The 20,522-nt window shown below is 41.0% G+C and overlaps 2 protein-coding genes across 5 annotated transcripts in view; one reads left to right on the forward strand and one right to left on the reverse strand.

The window, feature by feature from the left end:
- Positions 1 to 6,160: 6,160 nt before the first annotated feature.
- ecsit (ECSIT signaling integrator) lies at positions 6,161 to 15,797 on the reverse strand. Of its 3 annotated transcripts, none has more exons than XM_039823547.1 (9): positions 15,673 to 15,797; positions 14,717 to 14,876; positions 14,427 to 14,596; positions 12,558 to 12,966; positions 10,972 to 11,195; positions 8,691 to 8,748; positions 7,841 to 7,989; positions 7,545 to 7,650; positions 6,161 to 6,605 (listed from the first exon to the last, which is right to left on the reverse strand). In XM_039823547.1, exons 3-9 carry the CDS (start codon positions 14,559 to 14,561, stop codon positions 6,340 to 6,342), a joined length of 1,347 nt encoding a protein of 448 aa, XP_039679481.1. In that variant the 5' UTR covers positions 14,562 to 14,596; positions 14,717 to 14,876; positions 15,673 to 15,797; the 3' UTR covers positions 6,161 to 6,339. The 3 variants fall into 3 exon arrangements, with proteins under 3 accessions (XP_039679481.1, XP_039679482.1, XP_039679483.1); XM_039823548.1 differs by having other exon boundaries at positions 14,814 to 14,876; positions 15,673 to 15,779; XM_039823549.1 differs by lacking the exon at positions 14,717 to 14,876 and having other exon boundaries at positions 15,673 to 15,789.
- Positions 15,798 to 16,482: 685 nt separating this feature from the next.
- The window catches only part of eml3 (EMAP like 3), a 65,723-nt gene continuing 61,683 nt past the window's right edge, over positions 16,483 to 20,522 (forward strand). The window contains exon 1 of one of the 2 annotated variants that reach the window (XM_039823545.1): positions 16,483 to 16,749. In XM_039823545.1, coding sequence (XP_039679479.1) covers positions 16,725 to 16,749 — 25 coding nt within the window. In that variant the 5' untranslated portion in view covers positions 16,483 to 16,724. The remainder of the gene's footprint in view (positions 16,750 to 20,522) is intronic. The other variant, XM_039823546.1, reaches the window with a different exon arrangement.

Genomic DNA, 20,522 nt, shown 5'->3' on the forward strand with positions numbered 1-20,522 from the left:
ATTCTCAACTCAGTTGTTTTTAAAGACATGAGAAGGTGACCTGCCTGAGAGCAAGCACAATGGGACCACATGTTTACCTCTCTTTTACTTTTAGCAATGCAAACATTCAATTCAATTTTCTTTATAGTATCAAATCATGACAAGTTATCTCAAGACACTTTACAGATAGAGTAGGTCTAGACCACACTATAATTTACAAAGACCCGACAATTAAAATTCAAACATTCACATTTTTATTGGTGACATGCTAAAACATAGCCCTACTTGTGACCTCAGCACTTCATATGTAGTCCAAATCCACGACATTCCACTTCCACTTAAATCCAGACAGCTAGCTAGACTATCTGTCCAATCTGAGTTTTCTGTCGCACGACGTACACGTGTTCCACCAAAACAAGTTCCTTCCTTTAGCAGTGGCTCCTTGCGGAGCTTAGCTCCACCCAAGACGATTGTGATTGGTTTAAAGAAAGTCCAATAAACTAGAGCAAGTTTTTCTCCCATCCCAGAATGCTGTGTGGACTAGCGAGACTCCGCAGCGTGGAGGAGGAGGGTCTTGCAAAGCGACACTATTCCATGCAACTCTGTGACTCGTCACATTGGTCTTCCTATGCAAACCATATGGGAAAAATCAAACGTCATTATTTTTTTACCTCTTACTCAGCAGTAAGTTGTATCTACAAAGGCATTTTAAAATTTGTTTTCAACAATTTTGTGATCACACCCAGAATGATAAACACAAACAATGATGACATCCTCTATTTCCCCAGACTGTGCCACTCTGCTCAGCTCAGCTCCTCCACTGCGCTAGCCATGGCAGGATAAAGCAGTGGCCAGCGCAGCTTGTGAAATATTTAACTCAAACATTCGGTCCTGTGGCCAAACATTTTATAATTCTGGGAGGAAAATAGACATCTGCAAGATCATGAAAATACAACAGGCAAAAGTAATGTTTTGATTTTCTCATAAGGTTTGCATAGTCAACTGTGGGTAACCAAATCACAGAGTTAAAGCTTTAGTGTGTAACATTCGAGCCATTGCCAAATGAGTTGCTACAAAGCTAATTAAGACTATCAGCTCTGTGTGTGTCTCAGTAGGACTATGTTCAGAAGATTCTGGCATCCGGCGACTTTCCTGCGCAGAAACTCGAGTGAAGATAATGACCTCTTCTGAAGAGTCCATGTTTTTTGAATCCTCCTTGGCTACTAGCATCTGCGCGGAGGAGGGGTAGGCTTGTATCATGTGGACGCGCCGACAGTGTTGGCAGCAGAAACTAGGCCCGGTCACACCAAAAAGTGGTGAAATTAATCCGCGTGTCTTTTTGAAAATCGTAGTGTACCTTTAGCAGAAGTAAAGAAGGCTCATAAAGTAAGCCAACATGACTCAGCGATGTCTGTTACACAGCAATATCTATCTAAACATTTGTCACCATAAGCTACTACTCATACCAGACCAAGTAAGACTGAATCAGCAAAACGTGGGAGTGCACTGAATTAAACAAGAGTGGGTTTTTATTGCTTATGAGTCCAGCTTTTATTTTTGTAAAACGCTGCATTGGGCTTTTTCTTCTTTTAAAAGTTAAACAGTCTTGCTTTTAAATCCAGAGCATCATTAACTTTTCGGAGCCAGAGACCCTCCTAATCTTAATCGGAGATAAGCCGACTGTGGGACAAACTACTGATTTCAAACGGAGAATTAATACACATCAAACAACGTCGAACAAACAATTCAATTTTATTTATAGTATCAAATCCTAACAAGAGTTACCTCAAGACACTTTACAGATAGAGTAGGTCTAGACCCCACACTATAATTTACAAAGCCCCAACAATTCTAATAATTCAATTCAACTAATGCATAGAATGGGTTACAGAGACATTAGAATGTCAGGTTTTGAACAATGTGTCAGAGCTGAACAACACTTACCAGTTGCCCCCCCGCCCCCCCCTATAGTTCATTTGTTAGAGCTGACCGTTGTGTATAAAGTTTGCTGCTTTCTCCCAGGTCCCACACTCTTGCAGACCCTCGTTAGTTTATTAGTTTCTGGATTGTTGCATGTTTGTCTGGAACTCTTCCACAGGGTTTTTATATGTGATACTGCACCATGCTGTTCTTCTAACCCTGAACCTTACACATACTTTTTTTTGTATTGATTCAATTTTTTGTACAACTTTCTCAACTGTGTATAAAAAAAAAAAACTCCTTTAGTTCCTATCAGCTTCACCCTGTGATGTAAAACATGGAACCAACCCTCTGCACTGTAAATACACTAAATACTAAAGTGGTTATGAGATGCCAAATTTTTCTTTGACTGTGCTGTTTCACAATAGTTTGAGCAGTTTTTTTTTTGTATTCATAATTTATTGAATCTCTTATATACTGATTATTGATTATTAATGACACATTATTCATATCATATAGAGTTCCGTGTTAGAGAAGTTTCTCCTTTGTGAGTATTGAGGATCCAAAGGCTTTCCTGCATGAGTAGTAAACGAATGAACAGTTTATCAGATAGGAACTCTGGAATGCATTCCTATGTTTTTTTGGTATGATTTTTAAGAGTAAAATGCTGAAATAATGTTGTGTTTGAGCACAGCTGCACCACAGTGTAAATAGCTAGAAGCGACCAAGCTATTTTACCTTCTGAGAATGTAATTCTGACTTGATGACTTGTTTACCAGTTTAAAGGGAATGTTTAAATGATTTTTTCAGTAATAAACCTTTTCTACCTTTTGGGCTTCTTCTTTGAGACATTTTTTCACACGTGAATGATCTCTTTTTTTAATGTTACAGGATGGCTGGATAAAAACTAATTGTTCTCGCGTTAGTTTCTTTTTTTTGTTTGTTAATATAGTTTTTGTCAGTTTTTAAATTGATTTTCGATTAGAATTTTGGAAGACATTAGTCCCACAGTTGTGGGACACAGAATTGTTAAACAAAATGTTAAAAATTGAAGCAAAAGAGGCCAAGATATTTAAATTTTCAGCAATCAAAGTTTATTTAAATAGCACCTTTCACATAGCCTGACAAGCCAGACCCACATCACGGTGTTGGGTCTGGGAACTCACCATTGGCAGGGCTCACTCCGAGGGGCGGGATAAACGGTTGTCTTTCAAATTTCCTCCGCACGCAATAGGATAGCGCTACAACCAGGCGGAGCAACGAAGAAGGTAGCGAAGCTAGTTGATAGATTCAACTCTAAACTCCCAACACATCTTCCTTTTTTAAGAATGACTTCAGTGCCGTTCTTTGTTCTTTTCTCAAAGAAAAGCTTAACGCCAAGTCTTCCAGAGTCGCGGCCAAAGCCGATTCCAAAGACCGCTGTTCGCCAGCAGCAGCAGCCATAAGCCCGCCCACCGACTCTATACACGATGTGATTGGCCCGGCCAGAGTTTGGTTTTTCCAGCTCGTAAGCCAATGGAGAGTTGCTGGACAGACCCTGGCTGCAAACTACATTTGCTGCCGCTAGGGTGCGTCTAGATTTCTAGGCTACCTTTCACAGACACCAGTCACAAAGTGCTTCACAGTCAAAAAATACAAAACAAAATAAAATCCAATATAGTCAAGCAACAAAGCAAAGAGATAACACCAGACCAACATTTACAAGAACAAATCAAACACCAGGTAAAATAAACAAAGAAAACGGACAGGTCGCAGGTCTGAACAGATGGGTTTTTAGCTGCTTTTTAAAAGAGTCCACAGAGTCCAATGACCTTAACCTTAGTGGAAGAGCATTCCACAGCTTAGGAGCTACCGGCTCAAAGGCACCGTCTCCTCCAGTCTTAAAAAACTCAAAAACCACTGAGCGGAGGACCTGAGAGTATTGTAGTCAGAGTATGTCATGATATGATATTATTGCAATTTTAAACAATGCAATTGTTGCAATATTCAATGCAATGCAATTGAATATGTGATATATTGCAATTTATTATCTTTTTTCGAACTTCAAATTTTTCCCAATTTATTATGTCCCCAAAAAAAGATGAATTTCTCTGTTTGTTCATATCGGTTCAATTTTATTGCTGCAAAATGGGATCGTCAAGCAGACAAACTGACCAACACATATATAATAATAGATCGATACCTGGCGTCTGTGTATCGATACAGTATTGCCACGGAAAATATTGCAGTACTGTATTGGATTTTCCCCCCCACCCCTAGAGGTTGCACATACATCTCCACCTTCAGTACAAGGATGTGAAAACACCTCTCTAGTGACAAACTTTGCTTTGTATACAAGTCAGTATAGCAAAGTCAGACATTTCTTTTAGTAGAGGGGGCCTTGTGACACGTGTGCTAAGATCAGTTGGGCTCTAAACTGCTGGTAAAAGAATCTAAACATTTGCTGGGCCAATGAGTGCAAGGATTGTAGTTGTGATTGTGACAGGATATTCTTCTTGATGTAAAACTAAACCTCTTTTTAAAGTGCTCATATTATGCTTTTTGGCTTTTCCCCCTTTCATTTATTGTGCTATATATCTTTTTTGTGCACATTATAGGTTTACAAAGTGAAAAAGTCCAAAGTCCCCCCCAAAGGGACTTACCATCTCCAACAGAAAACACTGTTCACCAACTGCTCCAAACAGCTCTATTGTAGTCCAGCCTTTACTTCAGAGACAAACGTGGTCACTTTGGAACACACGTTATAATGCTCGCCTAGCTGCTAGCGTGGCACGCCCTCATACTCTGCTTCTGACTGGCTAGTAGTCCTTAGCTAGCTACTGAGCATGTGCGACTCCCAACAAAGATGGAACAGAAGTGAGATGTCTCACTCTGTAGCTAAAACAAAGAGCTCAACACACAGGGTGAAAAGAGGAGCTGCAGCAATGTGCAGTACAACAAAAATATGGTGTTTCAAAAAATATTAAACCACGTAAACCTATTCTGATAAAACCTCTAAATACAATTATGAACCTGAAAATGAGCATAATATGAGCACTTTAAGAGATTTCACCAAGTCTTGCTTTTTCCATTTAGCTTTTCCAATTCAGTTTATTGTGAACACCTAAAAGCAAGCACAACTAGCATCACCTGTTAGCCTGTTAGGTTCAAACGGATATTTGTGGAAATATGTAAACGGATAGAATTATGTATTTATTCACTTCAAATTGTCCCTACTGCGGATCAGTTCCCAACCTTTTTGGCTTGTAAACCCTCAAAATAAAACAGTGTCTAGTTTTACCCCCCCCCCCCAGCATATGTTTATGGTTGGGACCAGTTTTCTTTAAATTACTTTTCATTGGAAGTGATTACTAGAAATTGAAGTCCTGGCTCCCTGTTTGGGATCCATTGCTTAGGACTTGTGTTGGTCTCGGGTCTATTTGACTTTTTTCAAAGTTTTTTATGAATTTGAATTTTAGGTGTTTTATTCAATTTCATGGCATTTTAATTAATTTTTTTTAAATGGTTGTTGAAATGGTCAGGAGACTGACTAAACTTTGACATAAACCATTGTGTGTTCCACACAACAACCTCTGATCTCAACTATTAGTCAAAATAACTCCTAATTCCTGCTTCTTTTTTTTTTTTTTCTAATTCCTGCTTTAGGTTTATTGACCATGAATATAAAAAAAGCATTGAAAAAAGTGACAAAAAAGTGACAAAAACGTCTAAAAAAGCATCAAAAGCATAAAAAAAAGAAGCAACAAAACGTTAAAATAGCGCCAAATAAAAGTTCCTTTTTCAATTTTGACCCTGAAGGACAACAAGTTCATGGTCGACGGGAAGACAACACAAGGGCTAGGATCACTTCAAATGTAGACTGGGGCGTCTGGGTAGCTCATGCGCCCATGTACGGAGGCTCGGTCCTTGCCGCAGTGGCCGCGGGTTCAGCTCCGACCTGCGGCCCTTTGCTGCAGGTCATTCTCCCTCTCTCTCCCCTTTCATGTCTAAGCTGTCCTGTCAAATAAAGGCCTAAAAAAAGCCCAAAAATATATATCTTAAAATAAAAATAAAAAAGTAGACTAAACCTACGCAGCAAGAGGCAGAGGTTTCTGTCTGTTAAAAGGAAGTTTGCTTGCTTTTGGGGGGAATTGTTGGGTCTTTGTAAATTATAGAGTGTGATCTAGACCAACTTTATCTGTAAAGTGTCCGGAGATAACTTCTGTTACTATTTGACACTATAAATAAAATTGAAATTGAACTGAAAATGACGAAGCACGCGTTTTTTGTTTAATTTAATTTATTGGATTTCTGAATCTTACAAGCATTATTCAGAGTCCTCCTCTCTCAGTTGGTGTGTTCCCCAATTAAATGAACCAGTAGCTCACACTACCCCAGCATGGACATAGACTTCTAAATCAGCTATATATACTAGACAGGATTTCACAGTCTGACTGATATTCACCACTTGGCCCCCTGGCTTCTCCTCGGCTCTTCGTCTTCTTCAGGCTGTCTCTCCTCTCTCTGGGGCCTGTCTGTCCTGTGGTGGTGGGCTGACTCGGTGTCAGCCGGCCCCTGCAGCTCCCGGGGCCCAGGGTCCAGGCGGAACAGAGTGGGGACCTGACCCAGGATGGGGTTGTTCTGCTGGAGGCCAGAGATCCACTGGTTGAGGACGGCCTGGTCTCCCTGGCTGGTCATACACATGGCAAAGACCGGACCCTCATCCACTGGATACAGGACACACGACGACAGCTGCATTACACACTCCATACCAGCTTTCCCACAACTAGGGATGCTAATTTAGTTTTTTTTCTAACCAATAGCCAACTCTCGTTCCATGAACGATCATTAACTGTTAACCGACAAGCAGGCAACGGAGTCCCAGTTCACCATCTGGGAGGCTCGGACATACTTTCCGCAGGGTTTAAAAATAAGGGTTGCTCAATGGCCCGGGGGCAAAAAAAGAATTGAGTTAGTGCATGACGCTTTTGTTCAACATTTTTTTAGGCTTTCGACAGTTCCAAAGTTTTTGTCATTTTTTTGTCAACATTTTAGTTTACGTTTTTATGCTTTTATGTTATGTTTTATACATTTTAAAAAAAAGAATTCTGCGCTTTTTTTAATCCAACTTTTATTCCGATTTGTATAGGGCCCAGTAAAAATTTACTTTGGGCAAGTAGAATTTTTTTTTCACTTGCCCAACCGGACAAGTGAAAAAAAAACCAACAACGTTGAATCCTGTTCCGTGGACTTGTACCGGTCACCCAGCCACGATGTTCTGTGCATTGTCGTGGACACATGCAGACACTTTCCTGCAACAGCTTGTGCAACCGACACAAGTCCACAGCAGGCCGCGGCGTGTATGTCTGGGCCCGCCCGGCATACTCTGTGCGTAGGTCGGCCGATTTAACCCGCCAGTCCTCATCGATATAGGGGCGTGGCTCACGTAGCTTACTGTAGGGAGGCGCATGGTCACGTCATGTGGATGTGCCGACAGTTTTGTGGTCATTACTTAGAATTGCTCATGGGGGAAACTACGCACTATAGCTTTAAACTGATAGTGTTAATCGGTCAAAAGTCCTATTGTCTGTTGACGGTTAATCATGAACGTCTCCTATGAACAACCCTGAACACGAGTCAGAAACAATCCCGGAAATAAATCTTACAGTCTTCCACATCGAAGCTCTCCTCGTCCCCAAAGTCACGGTCCAGATCCAGGTCTAGCTGCAGAGGGAAGGCCAAACACCTCTCTGGGTCAAAGGGCTCCTCAACCTGTGGGAGGGAGGGAGGGAGGGACACACACACACACACACACACACACACACACACACACACACACACACACACACACACACACACACACACACACACACACACACACACACACACACACCATTAACACCAATGACGTGTACTAACGGTTATTAACTTAATACTGGATAGGAGCAGAGGGTTTCCCCACCTTCTCGTCAGGCGGCGTGGGGTCAGCCCTGAGGACGTAGTAGTACACACACGTCTTCCTCAGCCACAGAGGGAAGGGGCCCTCGACAAACACGGGCCTGCTGGGGCTGTGCTGGGCCAGCAGCTCCATCTGGCTGGGGCTCTGGATGCCTGGAGTCAACACGGGAAGGAAAGCAAACAAAGAGAATGAGCACAAGTCTGGATGGATACGGGTCTGGTCCCACCATTGGACCAATCGAACATTTTTGAGATGGAGAGGTTCCTGGTTTGGTAATGTTGTCTCTCTGGTTTCCTCCTTAAAAATCATTTACTGCAATTATTGATCAGAGAAGACCATATCTGATACATTTCTGTAAAATGCCAGCAGTATACACAATCCCAGACCTCTTTCTGCTTATATGCTCTTACTAAAGCACTCTGGGTCACAACCCCTGACACTCCATGAGCAGTGGGAATTATTATTATTATTATTATTTTTTTAAATAGGGACCATGCATATTTATGAACATTGTTGTATAAAAACACCATGTATATACGCCAGAATTAGTAAACATAACTACTTTTCATCTGCAGTCCCTAGGCAGTTGACATAGGACTAACATAGAGACAGCCAGCAGTCATACAGCGCTCATTCACTATAAATTAAAAGGTACACATAATGGTGACAAATACATTGAGAAAACCAAACAAAAATACATGATGACAAAGACATTATTCATCCACCTCTATTCAATTTCACGGTTGTAAGTGAGTTTTAAAGGTCACACTCTTATTGGGAGGGGCAAGCTATTCCAGAATCCTGTAAACCGCTAGAACACATTCAACTTGAGACAAACAAACAGTTTCCATACCTACTATATGTGGCAGTGTGATCTGCTCTCCGCTCTCTGTAATGTCTGTAGAGGGCAGCTAGTGGGAAGAGCGAATAAACAGACCATTATATTATATAATACACATTGGCAAAGACAGATTTTATAACATGTGACAATAAAGTAAAAAAAAATAATACGTACTCAACATTATGCGAATGGTTCTAGACAAAGATGCTACATATTCAAAAACCTATGCAATGTTGATGAGCCTGAAAGTTCTCAACCTTGATAGTTTAACAACAAATAGAAAAGAAAAAAAAACTCTGAGGTCAGCTGACTTACTTTTTAATGACCATCTGATGGTCTTTACATGCGCTGAGATAAAACTGTGAGATAGAGTTAAAAGCTCCGGGGGAACAAAAAGCCAGTAAGTGGACCTTGAGTGAACGACGAGGCTGAAAGCTTCAGAAAAAGCCGTCTATGGCACTTTTTTTTCTATTACTACTTTTGTTATGAATGGCGTTAAACAAACAGCTTGACGGACGCACACCAGTTGAGTAGTGAACTATAAAAATGGAGAAGGAGAACCAAAAAGCTGGATGTTTTTCAGACAGCCTGTAGCTAAAAATGTAAAAAAAAAAAAAAAAAAGACATTAAAGAGCCCATATTATGCTCATTTTCAGGTTCATAATTGTATTTTAAGGTTGTACCAGAATAGGTTTACATGGTTTAATTTTCAAAAAACACCATATTGTTGTTGTACTGCACAGCTCTCTCTCACTGCTGCAGATCCTCTTTTCACCTGGTTTCTGTTTTAGCTACAGAGTGAGACCTCTTTTCATCTTCTTCTTCACTACTATCTTTGATTGCACTCGCACATGCTCAGTAGCTCAGATGTAGATCATGTCAGCTAGCTAGCTCCATAGACAGTAAAAGAAAGGCTGTTGCTCCACCTTCGCTCAGTTACAAGGCAGGATCAGCTGGGAGACTTCTTCTAAATGAGGGCGCACATGTAAGTAGTTCTTTTGTAGATTATGGTGAACTTGTGTGTGTTGTAGCAGTGCTTTGTTATTGAGAAGGAGGTAGCATGCTAGCGTTAACCGCTAGCATGCTAACGGTTGCGGTTAGCTCGGTCGTTTTGGCTTGTGACATCACAAGCCGGGCCGATTTTGAACAGAGCACCCGGACACTGAAGGCAGGACACATTCAGAAACCGGATCTCACTCAAAACAGCATGGATGGATTTTTTTCAAAGTTTGTATGCGTGTGGAAGCACCAGAGACACAAAATAACACCCCAAATCCCAGAAAAAGTGATTTTTTCATAATATGGGCACTTTAAAAGAAAAAATGAAAAACTACAGCTCCAATGAAGTGGTTCATGACAGCTGGAGTTGCATGCAGGCTAGTCCATATCCTTCGCGTTCCACTTCCAGGATTGCTCCGGTGCTGCAGGAAATTCCGCCGGATGCATGTCTTTTCCGTTACCTTCCGCTTGCTTTGTGTTGGAATTTTAAATTTGGTGGATTTGTGAGGACTATGGTTAACTGCTCCTCAGATCTCTGCAGGGTAAATCCAGACAGCTAGCTAGACTATCTGTCCAATCTGAGTTTTCTCTCAGACGGCTATTTTGCACCGCCCATGACGATTGTGATTGGTTTAAAGAAATGCCAATAAACCAGAGCATGTCCCATCCCGGAATGCTGTGTGGTCTAGCCAGACCCTCCTTCAACGCGCTTTGGAGGAGGGTCTGGCAAAGTGAGACTTTATGCAGGCTAACAAATTGATTGTTTAACATAGCTAGAAAAAAAAGGTGGTTCTTTATTTGTGAACTTAAAGGAGTTCAACATTTTGGGGAGTGAGATGACAACATGGATATCAACCTCATGTCTGCGTGTTTAAGTACAGAGCTGGAGTCAGGATGGAGTTAGCCTAGCTTAGCGTAAAGACTGGACCTCTGAGGCTCATGCTGTATTTTGTGTGTTTAACCTGTACATGAACATCTGTGGGTTTTAAGGGCAGTTGTGCACTGGAACCATTTCTTGAAATCATGCTACAGCTGGAGACACTGCACAGACAGCTGCAGATGGATACACTTGTTGTTTGTCAATAGGTAAGGACCTGTTGTTTCTGTATGATACGATATAAAATAATTGGTGAGCTTTAGAGCTGTCGGTCCGTGTATTTTTGGCCTTTATGCTAAGCTCGGGCCTGCTACAGCTCTGTGCTGAGACATGAGATGGATATCCATCGGAACATCTCACTTTCTGAAAGAAAGTAAACAGGCTTATTATCGGCCAATCCAGAGGGTACAGTTGTACCTGGTAGACGGTGACTTTCGCATCCAGGTCATTAGCGATGCGAGTGAGGCTGAAGCGGGCCAAGTCCACTGGGTCTTCAGGCAGCTGCTGGGGGACGGGGAAGGGGTTTATGTGTTTGAATTTGGGGAACCAGTACATAATGCGCTGGTACTTCCTCATGGGGTGGCCCTTCTCCCCAAAGATCTGGACCAGCAGGACTTTGGTCTCCATGTTGGGCATGATACCTGAAACACAATCATTGAGACATTTCCTTGACATTGCGAGAGAGAGAATGCATGCAGACCCCTCCCTGTGTGGAATAACCCTCTCTAAATTCTAGGGCTGTATAACAAATTCAATACTTTTTCTAAAAATTTACTTTTGGGGAATTTAGGCCTTTATTTGTATAGGACAGCTGAAGACTTGAAGGGGGAAAGAGAGGGGGGAACGATATGCAGCAAAGGGCCGAGGGTTAGAGAAGAACCCGCGGCCGCTGCATTGAGGAGTACACCTCTATATATGGGCGCGCTCTACCAAGCGAGCTACCCAGGCGCCCACAAATTCAATACTTTTTAGGCACCAACTGAAATGCCTCCTTAGTATGGAGTTTAGAAAATGCCTCGTCATTCAATACCAAATTTCAGCGTCAGTGAGCCAATGAGCAAGCAGCACGCTTCTATCAAGATCTAATAATGCTGCTGATTGGCTGTCTAAAGTTACACGTCGTAGAGACAGGCAGGGAAAACTACGTTACGCACAAAGTAGAAATCGAAATCGCAATTTGAAAGAATGTGATTAACTAATCGTGAAGACCGTGATTTTTTTTATTTATTATTTTTTTGGCATTTCCGCCTCTAATGGATAGGACAGTTAGATATGAAAGGGGAGAGAGAGAGGGGGAGGGGGAAGACATGCAGGAAAATCGTCACAGGTCGGACTCGAACCATGGACCTTCTGCGTCGAGGAACAAACCTCTGTATATGGCCTGCTCTACTCACTGAAGACCACGCTTTATCGAAAAGATATTTAGTTGAACGTTTGGTCTAACATTTGATTTCACATTTTTTTATTCCTCTTTTCATTATTTACTGTTTTTTCATAAGATAAATGCTGGAATAATGTGGATGATGATTTCTTTTACAGAAATGTCCTACTTTTAGTGGGTCTTTCATTTATTTTTTTTATTACTTTATTTAACATGATGCAATATCTAGCTAAAATTAAAAAAATTTTAATGGCAATATCGAGCAGGAAAATCGCAATATGATTCCCCCACAAAAAAGCATCAGTTCGGGCGCCCGGATAGCCCAGTTGGTAGAGCGCGCCCATATATAGAGGTTTACTCCTTGATGCAGCGGGCCAGGGTACGACTCCGACCTGTGGCCTTTTGCTGCATGTCGTCCCCCGTCCCCCCTCCCCTCTCCCCTTTCATGTATTCTGCTGTCCTATGAAAATAAAGTCTGAAAATGCTGAAAAAATAAAAAGCATCAGTTCAGGAACCGGTTATCAAAGGAATGGTATTGGTTGGTACCGGTATCCAACATTTTTTGAACGATACCCAGCCCTACTAAATTCCATGACGGACTGAATCCTGTGACAAACCCCACCATAGTTCTCCATCTGTTCCAGTAACTGCACTCCGCACTCCTGCTGCCGGGGATAGTGGTTGAACATTCGCTGGATAAAGTTCCTGGGCACAAACACCTCTTTGGGGAAAACATCCAGCAGCTTGTTGTAGACGGCCAGGTCTCTCTCCACGCCAAACTCCGGCATCTTCTTCAACGCGGCGTAGATAAACTCCACGTGACCCCGCCGCCTGATGTCTCTCTTGATGAAGACGTCCACCACTTTGTTAAACGTGGCCTTGGTTTTCACCTCTTTGGCCACCTGCTCAAACAGGTCGTCATGGGCGACCAGAGACTTCTCGTCCCTCTTCTTGTCGTCCTCATTGATGAACTCTGCAGGTACGGGTCGACTCTTGGCACATGCTGGGCTGCCGTGGAAACGCCTCAACACCTACAATTGGTTTGCAAGAGGATAAAAGTGAGACTTTTATTGTAGGTGTAGGTGGTGCTTAGTAGGGCTGCACGATATCAGGAAAATACGCGATGACGTTCAATATCACCATAACCATATTACTTGCAATAAATAAACAGTTGTTTTTTTTTAAATGTTTTTTGGGGGCTTTTATGGCCATAAAAGCCCCCAAAAAACATTTAAAAAAAAAATTGATAGGATAGCTTGAAGACATGAAATGGGAGCGAGGGGACGACATGCAGCAAAGGGCCGCGGGTCAGATTGGAACCCAGGCCACTGCCTACATGGCACACTCTACTGGGTGAGCTAGAGGTCGCCCCAAATAAACAGATATCAAAGTGTACTTAGTTCTGCATTTCTGTTGCTTTCAATATTCGGCTAAAATGCAACAAATTGCTTTTAAAAATAAAAAATAAATTACCTTACCAACAACCTTTTATTGAAAGTGCTCCTATTATGCTTTTTGGCTTTTCCCCTTTCCTTTATCGTGTTATATATCTTTTTTGTGCTTGTAATAGGCTTCCAAAGTGAAAAAGCCCAAAGGGACTTACCATCTCCAACAGAAAACACTGTTCACAAACTGTTCTAATGTAGTCCAGCCTTTACTTCAGAGACAAACGTGATCACTTTGTAACACGTTATGCTCGCCTAGCTGCTAGCATGGCACGCCCTCATACTCTGCTTCTGACTGGCTAGTAGTCCTTACCTAGGTACTGTCAGGGCACGCCCTCATACTCTGCTTCTGACTGGCTAGTAGTCCTTACCTAGGTATTGAGCATGTGCGACTCCCAACAAAGATGGAACAGAAGTGAGATGCCTCACTCTGTAGCTAAAACAGAGAGCTCAACACACAGGGTGAAAAGAGGAGCTGCAGCAATGTGTAGTACAACAAAAATATGGTGTTTTTTGAAAATTAAACCATGTAAACCTATTCTGGTATAACCTCTAAATACAATTATGAACCTGAAAATGAGCATAATATGAAGACTTTAACAAACTGAACATTGAATTGAATATAAAAGGCATCACTAAAATGAATGACAGTAACATTATAAAGTGCAGTTTTTCTACTGATAATTTCTTTCAATTAACACAAAAAATCTGTGTCTTTTGCGATATTTCGCAGCCTCTGCGATATGTTTTTTGCGCCAGTTGATGTGATGACAGAAATAAATAAATAAAAATAATGCAGGCAGGAACTAAAGGGAGGATACTAACCAAGAAAGCTGTGGGATCTATGTTGTGCATTCCAACTGGATATATATATATATATATATATATATATATATATATATATATATATATATATATATATATATATATATATATATATAGTGCAGCTCTACTGCTTAGTGGGTTGAATGTATCCAGGATTTAAGACTCAGGAAAAGTTCATATATATTTTGAGTCTGGTGCTATGAGTAAAGACTAAAGTTTACCTGGGTGTTATGTAGCATGTCAGGCTGACTGGAGGAGGCTGACCGGAGCAGAGCACCATGCTGGGCAGCAGACCTGGCTGACTGGCCCACCAGTCTGAGACACTGCAGCTGGAGCAAGCAGCGAGCACACTTCATGGTCGAGGCATCACGCCGACTTTCAGGGAACAGAACTGCAGAGGGACACGATAAACATTGCATGGACAGTATTGAGAAATGCCTCCTTCCTTTCACAAACCTGCACTCAAGACACTCTGGTAAGACTATTTGACTTAAATAGTGACAACACCCACCAGGATATATTTTGTTGTGGAAGACGATTGTGATGCTGACTGACTGAATGAGTTGAATTTTAAATGAATTGAGTTCAATGCATTTGTGTTAACCGACCCGAAGAGTGGCTCTGCTTTATTCACAGACGTTCTTCAGTCAACTTCTATCGCGTATAAATATCTGCCAAGAGGAGAGAAAACATGAAACTGAGACATTTTTGAATGAAGTTTCGCATTTAAGAGAGGTTGATTAAGGCCAGGTGTCAGGTAAGTGTCAGGTACATTATTATTAAGAACTGAATACTGTAATTAATAGATAGATACATATATAGATAGATAGATAGATACTTTATTGATCTCCAAGGGGAAATTCAAGGTCCCAGTAGCTTAAAGACATCACACACAACATACACATACATCATAAACAGGATGATAAAATAACAAATAACAAAAAAAATCCACATGAATAATATAGACAATAATAAAAGAAAAGATACTAAATAAAAAATCCACATGAATGTACTAAGGGATGAGACGCTTGCAGTGACAGGGCATGGTAAGGTGCTCTATGAGAGTGTGTGTCATGGTGGTAGTGCAAATAAGTCCAATAGTGCAAGGAATATAGACATAGCAATATAAAAACTATAGAGCAGTGCAAGGTTAAAGTTTAAAAAAAGACAGCATTAAACGTGGACATTATAAGGGAATAAAGCAGACAGTAGGCCTAGGATAGACACAAATCTACAGTCACTATTAGAGGTTTGAAGTAATAGGGTTATAGCCATTGTTCAAGTGTAGTAAATAGTATAGTAAGTATAGACCTCCGTCCAGGCTGGGGGAAGGAGGGAGCATATGGGCTAATATAGCCAGTAAACGGTGTAAACAGTAATACACGACTGGTGTACATTTTAGACTCGTATAGATTCATACCCTTAACCCGGTTATGTTTGACCGTTTTATTTTGGTGGAATACCCACCATTTATGCTGACGGCCGTACGAAGAAATGAGTCTCCTTCAGAAATCACCCTGTAGACGCCTCCATGATGAAAAGCCGGCAGAACATCCTGGTCCTGCACACATTCGCTTCCCCCAAAACAACAGACACATTAGCGCAAAAAAAAAAGAAATTGTTCCGCAAAACCCTTTTCTGTCCGCCGCAGTAAATTAACTCATTTGTTGAATTGTGTTGTACATTCCTCTAAAATGTCCTGTCGTAAATATATATTTGGCGCCTGTTTTTATAATAGTTATTATGTGGCACTGAGTTACCCCATGCTGCGAAGGCAAAAAAAACAACAACAAAAAATAATACTAGATGTATTAAACAACTGTGACAAGTGAAAGCTAATGAAAGATATAATTCATATTTAAATTCGTACCCAGCCGTATTTTGGGGTCGTCAATGATAGTTATAATGCACCTGCACTACACAACCCTGCCGCCTGGGGGCGACAATTACTTACAAACAAATGCAGTCTCAGCTTGTGTTTGACAGGCGCCGAGGTGTAGCCTGGAAAAGTTGGGTCGCTGAATTCTTCTGGTACACTACTACTTGTTGCTGTGTCACACACTGAGACTGGAGACAATAACTGTTGGAGAGAGTTCATACGTGCAACTTTTGACATTCATAATCATAACTCATCATCATATCATGCGTGGTCTTCCGCGAATAGTGTCAAGGTAGCCGTAACGAGGTACAGAACTTCCGTTGGACACTTTCAATCTTTCAACTAGCGATGTATTTTTTTTGTTTTTATTTCGTTATCTCATGAACTTTTATCGCCATAACTACTATCATTTAATATTCACGTGATTTATGATTACATTGTTTAATAAATTGTGTCTTTAATAAACAATAGCGCTCACACAGGAAAACTGCCCACGTTTCCGGTACTCTTGTTGCTTAACCTGGCAATTTGACACAAGTCCCCTGAGTGGGACTTGTGACACTCCTCTCACAGCATGGAAAACACACCTCAGTCCGGGCTCTACCTCTAGACTAACTTCCCACAACTTCAACTTCGGATTATGGATTCCTCTACAAACAGTTTGGGTGAGTGAAGCAACGAAAAACGTATTTTGTGTGTGTGTGTTTTTAACTGACAACAGCATTGTGGAAACTTGACTGTGTTCGGATATGCAGCTCACATGGTTATGGAAAAGGAACACTGTAACGTTATGCCATAAATACAGAGAAATTTGGCAATAATTCTTGCTTTTGCTTTTCGGCAAACTTACGACGGACAACGTGACTTTCAGCATTTTTACCAAACTGTAAAAAGTTCGGGTGTATCTTTCTCAAAGCAGCTTTTTTAAAATGTATTTAATATGTAAGTTAACAGTTACAGTTCTTGCTTACTGGCGCATTGGTAGGCTATATTTTGGCTGAGGAGGATATAGTGGGGAAAACAGGCGGGCTCCTACAAAATGTTAACAATTAAGCAAGCTTATGGTGGTTGAGGCTTCTTGGACTAACGTTACGCCCAATTAAATAGGCCTATGGCGCTTACGTTTGTCACTGGTTATTCAGCTACCTGTTATACCTATTTACCGTCAAGCAACGCCCTTTAACCTTTACATTTTTCAAATAGTGATGTGTTGCAAAATGACAGCAGCACTCGTGTAACTGTGTAGGTGTGTAGGTGTGTACGACCCTGCCTGCCGCCGCATATATCCTCAAGTGTTGCTAAGCAGCTGCTGCACTTACTTTTTATGCTGCTAGTTTCGGTTTTAGCGCGTGATGGTTTAGCCTTGTATTCCAACAGCTGTCTTTATTTTGGCACGCGGGGTCAAATCAAATTTGAGGCGTGACTGTAACTCCCTTTTTTCTGTGTTTCTTCCAATGTCTCGCGCTGTTGTGACCATGGACTGTATACAGAGGGGTTGTAACTAATGGCACCAGAGTCAGTTAACCTTATGAAACATGTAGTTGTTTAAATTAAGGTTTTTTTTTGCTAATAGTTGCATGCTGTGTGTTCTCAGCAGCTACATTAACAGACCACCAGCAGAGCTGTCAGGGGATCAGAGAGCTCTGCTGTCTGGGTAAATATACAAAAAAAAGTTCATGGTATAGATCCTACACCATGAACTTGGCTATATATAATGTTTTGCACTGTGTGTGATCTTTTACACAAACAGTTGACTCCTACATTTTATTGAAAAATTAGTAGGCCTACACTTTGTTTTCAAAGTCAAGTTGACTTTTTGCAGGAAAGCAACAATCCCGAGTGCTTCCAAAGCTCTGCCCCCCACAACGCTGACTGTTTAACAGGAGCTATAACACTGTTGCACATTGCTGCTTTTGTTGCACAACTGTAGGCCCTGCTGTCCCACCTTATGTGCTGATGTTGTGTTTACTTGTCTCGTAAATTGGTGGGGCGGCAAGGCACTGGGGAACAGTAAATATCACATGAGGACGCTCGCCAGCATCTGTGGGCTCAGTGCTGGAGGGAACTGAAGTGTAAAATACAGAGGTTGCCACTCTTCTCAATGACGGTCTCTGTCGTTAATAGTAATTATCTTGTACTAATGCTTCATAATGACTGGCTGATTGAACAGCTTTGAAGAGCTATGATGTGGGTGTGTATTGATACTGTGCAGCCCTGTTATATACTGCTGCTCCTTCCCGTCTCACTGTCAGCTGACTTCATAGCTTGCACCATATAATGGTCAGATGATTATAACAACTTACTGTTGTAGTTCTCCACCCATAATGTCCAATACATATGTCTGTGTTTTTTTTTGTTTTTTTTTTTAAACAAAAGTGCTTACATAGGGATGGGTCATAAGCATAGACTGGTCTCATATGGCTGATATTATTGGCACATGTTACTAACTAACATTGTTTTTACAATATCAATATATTAAGGGTCACAATATGGTAAAAGTATGCAAAATGACATGTAATATACTCGGCTTGATATTTAATGCAGTGGACTGTGTTTCACTGTTATTGTATTATTACATCACACCAAACTCTTCACACATAATGGACTAATGTCTCACTTTGTTAGTTTTTAATTACAGCTTGGAATCATTCATTTTGGACAACAGCATTTTGTAAAATGAGCATATACTGTGTACACGTACAAAATGGTAGAGTACCACCAATGATAAAAAATAAGTTCCCAACACCTGTTTGTGTTTATGCTTTGTAATGCTAATATCATCAGATACTCTGGTACCACTATGTTTGTATGCTGGTACATCTTTAGTTGTAGTGGATACACAGGCAGAAATATATATTTGATTTAATAAATATAACTAGGCTTATCATCAACCAATTGTGGTGACTGAGAAGTTGTGACAGCATCTTTAGGCCTCTGGACAGTCCATGGTGGCCTGTATTAGACATAAATATAGTAAGAGCGTGAGGGGGGGAAAAGGTGGCGTGGAGGGAAAAGCTCATAAATTAACTGTGAACTTCGACAGGTGTAAAATTGCAATGTGGTAACAAAGCGCACCTGTCACCAGCTGTGCATTTATTTGGTGTTCAACCGATATGGGTTTGTTAATGACCGATGCGATATTTAGACAGCAGGGCTGCCGCTGGCTGATACATAATGTCGATATCATCATGTTTTTGTTTTTTTTGCATTTAATGACAACAACAAATGAGACACAAATTTGCTGAATGGACATTTATTTAAAGGTATAATAAGTGATGTAAATCCAATACATTTTTTGTCAAATTCAGCGAATATCCCATCACGTTCACCTAGCTCCCTGTTTTCTGTGTGTGCTGAAAGAAAATCCGGTGTTCCTACACAGCTCTGGCTGTGTAAATGGAAAACAAACAGAAAGGAGTGTACATGCAACAAAACACTGTTGCAGCCAGTTGATGATCGGCCCCTAAAAGGCTTCACAGTTAAACTTGCTTTTACCGTCCCACAACCATCACTACGGAAGAGGATTAGGGCCACATGTCAAAAATGTATTTGAGTCAGAATTCTGACTTTAATCTCACAATTCTGACTTTATTCTCACAATTCTGAGATTAAAGTCAGAATTCAGACTTTTTTTCTCAGAACTCCATACAGAACTCAATACATTGTTTCACATGTGGCCCTAATCCTCTTCCGTACATCCCAAATGACAGATCTAATAAATGTTTTACGCGTTGGGAGAAGGCTGGGGATGTCCATACAAAAGTTTTCGAGCCCTGTAAGATACAGTAGTTTAGCTGGTTGAGGGCTTGCTACCGTGACGCTGACGTCTGCCCAGTAGAATGGAGAAATTGAAACACACAAGGTTGAGCGCTAACTTTTTTCTACAGCAGCCACACTGACAAGGCTAGCTGCATATGTGTCTGCAGACATTTTTTTCTTTTTTCTTAATGATCTCAAAATTGCATTTATCGGCCCGATTACGTAAGTTGTATTAAAGCAGAATTATCCTTAAATGTTCCTTTTTTCAGTTTTAAACACATTTGGGACTCAGTGCAAGTTGTGCAGAGATCAACAGGAAGTTGCATTAGCAGATGGCAGATATTTCAGTGTCTCCCCTTCATTTCATTTTTAGATTCTGGAGGTTGACAGTTTCTTTGTGTGTGTTAGGGCTTAGAGCCTTCTTGGTGCTGACAAAAACGTGTTAGGGTTAGGCTAGTTTGTCTTTGATCAGTTAAGTTCATAGTTCCGGATTTGAAGCAAAATTCTGCTAATTTTGACACCTTTACTTAAAAAAATGAAAAGACGTTCTTTGTTGAATGAAAAAGGGGGCTTTGTGGAAAAACATTTCTCAAAGAAAGGTATCGACGAAATTTTCGTTTCAGTTACGTATCAGTACTGAAACCCATACCCAGCCCTGGTCTCTTTGTACGAAGTTCCA

The sequence above is a fragment of the Perca fluviatilis genome, chromosome 14 (genome assembly GCF_010015445.1).
Source record: "Perca fluviatilis chromosome 14, GENO_Pfluv_1.0, whole genome shotgun sequence".
NCBI lineage: Eukaryota > Metazoa > Chordata > Actinopteri > Perciformes > Percidae > Perca > Perca fluviatilis.